This window comes from Nelumbo nucifera, chromosome 6 (genome assembly GCF_055504915.1).
Source record: "Nelumbo nucifera cultivar China Antique chromosome 6, China Antique-T2T, whole genome shotgun sequence".
NCBI classification, from domain to species: Eukaryota; Viridiplantae; Streptophyta; class Magnoliopsida; order Proteales; family Nelumbonaceae; genus Nelumbo; species Nelumbo nucifera.
The window spans coordinates 12,140,721-12,144,229 of record NC_142654.1 but is presented as its reverse complement, the minus strand read 5'-3'; the positions used below and the strand labels follow the sequence as shown (position 1 = coordinate 12,144,229).

The window sequence follows — 3,509 nt, the reverse complement described above, 5'->3', positions numbered from 1 at the left end:
AGGACAAGCCCGAGAACCCTCCCGTGAGTTTTGAACACGCCAATATCAAAAGCTCCATGAAGAAAGGAAAAAAGGAATCAAGTAGGAACGCCTCCAGGATAGAATGAAATTAAAACTGCTATGCTTCCGTTTCAAATCAAACATATTTTAATTCCCATTTTGAATGTCAATGTTGAATTGTATATATATGATGCCTACGAGTCAAAATGGCAATGCTATAGCTTTCAAAAAGTAATAAAGTGGGAATAAGAAATGGTGGTTAATCCAAAGCAACTTTGACAAAGTCATTTTTCGCCTCATTTATGTTCAACCAAACAAATCCTAAATAGAAAACGTCTCTTTTGTTGGGCTGGGAGAATGGGTTACGTTCTCATTGTTGATGAGTCGGACCCTTGTGTAATCTCTTCTATAAATAAGTCTCCTTCTCTGTCTTCGCTTGCATGGTTGCATTGCTTGTTTCATTCTCCTAGCTAATTCCTAAAGAGTGAGACAACGTTGTCCGTGCTGCTGCTGTCATGGGGAAGCAAAAGAAGCACATCTTGTTGTTTCATCTTCTTTTCTTACACCTTCTTCTGGCTGGTACAGACAAGAGATCTTTTAGTCAAGCTATTCTTCTTTTTGCTGTTCCTGCCCTTAAAACACAGACAGAGCGGGCAGGATTCTTCTCTTCACTTGTTCTTTATTTCTAAAACTAATCTCTACTTAATCAATGCTGTTTAATTAATTTCCGCATCTTACAGGAGTTCAAGTAGTAGAAAGTAAATCTCATCATCACCTCCATGGTCAGAACCAGGTTCATGGGTTTTCTAAGCTTTTCGCTTTTGGAGACTCTTATGCTGATACTGGAAATAGCGCGAAATCCACATCTGATTCGTGGCATGAGCCCTACGGGATCACCTTTCCCGGTAAACCATCCGGCCGTTGGTCTGATGGACGGGTCCTGACTGATTACGTAGGTGAGTTTTAATTAATTTTCCTTTTCCTAATTCAATTCTTTTCTCTGTAACTTTCACTGCTTCTGGTGAACTTCTGGCTATGGCTTGACCTTTTCTTTCAGGTTGCGCATTCTGCATGCTTTTCTCCAATTTTTCTAGTGTTTTTAGTTCATACATGAACTTTTCTTGCTAACTATAAAGCATAGATATGATACAAGAAAATTTTAATCAGAACAAAATAAGAATGCCACAAGTCCTCATCCATGAGAGATTCCAATTAATATGAATTGAACGATTCTGGTTTCTGTGACACAACAGTTCAAAATCATCACTGAAAACCTGTTTAAATTTCTACATACAGTTTTCTTTTCTCTTTTTGTGCATGGATGCTATATTCTAAAAAAAGTAGTTCTTTTGTTTTTCAGCTTCATTTATTGGAATCAAGTCTCCAATACCTAGGCAATGGATGAAATATGGACCAAAACTAGTAAAATTTGGGATAAACTTTGCTTACGGAGGGAGTGGTGTTTTTGAGACATCGACCCCAGTTAACATGACTGTGCAAATCAACTCCTTTCAACAACTCATCCAACAAGGGCTCTACACCAAGAAAGATCTCTATTCATCTGTAGCTCTGGTCTCACTTGCTGGCAACGATTATAATGCTTATGCTTCCAGAAATGGCACCGCTGAGGTGATTCTTCATAAAACTTTAAAATTAGGGAAATTGTCTAAAATTCACCATGAGTTTTCAGAATTTCTCTTAAATTCATCGCAATTTTTCAAATTAAAATATCTAAAACTCACAATGTCACTCTAACTTGACGTTAAACAGACTGACGTGCGTTAATATATTACCATTTTAATTTTCATAGAAAAATATAAAATATATTAACATATTTTAACGGATGTTAATATATTATCATTTTAATATTTAGACATGAAAAAAGGAAAAAGTTCAAAAAAATATTTTCAAATAAAAAATACATAAAAATTATAGAAATTGCAAACAAAATAAAAAATTATTTTCAAATTATAAAAACTATAGAAATTGAAAAGCAAAATAAGAAAATAAATTTGTAGAAAAAACACCAAAAATTTATAGATTGTAGAAAATAGAAAAATGTAAAAAACAGAAATTATAAAAACATTAAAAATGCAAAAAAAAAACAAGAAAATTAAAAACTGAAAAAGACCATTTTTCCTCTAATTTACCATTCAAGGGTAATTTGGTCATGAAAATTGTTATTTATGCTGACACAGACACCTCTGTTAAGAAGCATTAACAGTGCACCAATGGAAGGTGAATTTTGAAAAATAAAAACTTACTGACATGATGAATTTTAGACATTTTAAAAAATTATTATTCTAATACTATATTTATAATTAAGAATATAATCCCCAACCTTGTCGTGATCCTTCCTTTGCCGTGCACAAATTATAGGGTCTTCCGGCTTTCATATCTTCGGTGGTGAACCAGCTGGCCTTGAATCTGAAACGCATCAACGTCATGGGTGTGAAAACAATAATAGTCACGGCTCTCCCACCACTGGATTGTCTTCCTCTACGCACACTCTCCTCTTCTTTCCAACAATGCAGTGAAACAGATAACGCAGGAGTTATATTCCACAACCAGTTGCTGCAACAAGCTGTAGACAAACTCAACAACCAGAGCAAGGACTCCACATTCTTAACTCTTGATCTCTACCGTTCATTCAAGACCATATTGAATCAGACGGCCCTACCAGCTGGTAACCTCTTTAATTACTTTGATGCAAATGTTTGGTTTCATAGAAAATATGAGAGAAACAGAAACTCCTTCCGTCCTCTGTGGTGCATTTACCAGAACAGTTGGTGATGAAAAGTGAAAACTGAAAACTGAATGAATTGGTCACTTCTTGTACAGGAAATATGAAGTTTGATGATCCTTTGAAGCCATGTTGCATGGGCGTAAATTCCTCATACTCGTGTGGAAGCAAAGATGAGAATGGCGTGAGGATGTATACAGTCTGCAAGAACCCAAAGACGGCATTCTTCTGGGACATGTTTCACCCTACTCAAGAGGGTTGGAAGGCTGTCCGTTTGCTTCTGGACTCCTATCTGTTCCCACCCAAGCCCTAGACTTCTTCCTGCTACCAAGATTGGATTGCCATTGTTTTCTGTGTTCATTGCTTTCATTCTTAATTCTTCACCTTTATTACATCGTTTCAATTTTGTCCGATCCCCATTTGTCGCATGCATTTCTGCAGTATCCAATATTATAAATAAATTGGACTATTGTTTAAATCTCGTATTATTTGTCCCGTTGCATATGTAATTTGATTAGTGCAGTTTGGGTAGATCAAAAGTAATCCTAACTTGCACATTAATTTAATAGTTGGGTTAAGGGAAAGAAAATTGAACACCAATACATCCTTACTATACCTTCATCTTAGAAATTAATTAACATGCTTCATCACTGAAACAAGCTCAAGTCTTTTGTGATCTATATCAAATAAAATATAAAATATATAGGAATAATAATATTTTGCTTAATTTGATGGAGCATTTGGTCAAACAGACTCTGCTACCACA

At 35.3% G+C, this 3,509-nt stretch overlaps 1 protein-coding gene across 1 annotated transcript; it reads left to right on the top strand.

Moving 5' to 3' along the window:
• The first annotated feature begins 440 nt into the window (after nucleotides 1-440).
• Nucleotides 441-3,221, top strand: LOC104588204 (GDSL esterase/lipase At5g03610-like). The gene is made up of 5 exons (XM_010246049.2): nucleotides 441-579; nucleotides 741-956; nucleotides 1,361-1,629; nucleotides 2,380-2,686; nucleotides 2,842-3,221. Exons 1-5 carry the CDS (start codon nucleotides 516-518, stop codon nucleotides 3,054-3,056), a joined length of 1,071 nt encoding a protein of 356 aa, XP_010244351.1. The 5' UTR covers nucleotides 441-515; the 3' UTR covers nucleotides 3,057-3,221.
• The last annotated feature ends 288 nt before the right edge of the window (nucleotides 3,222-3,509 follow it).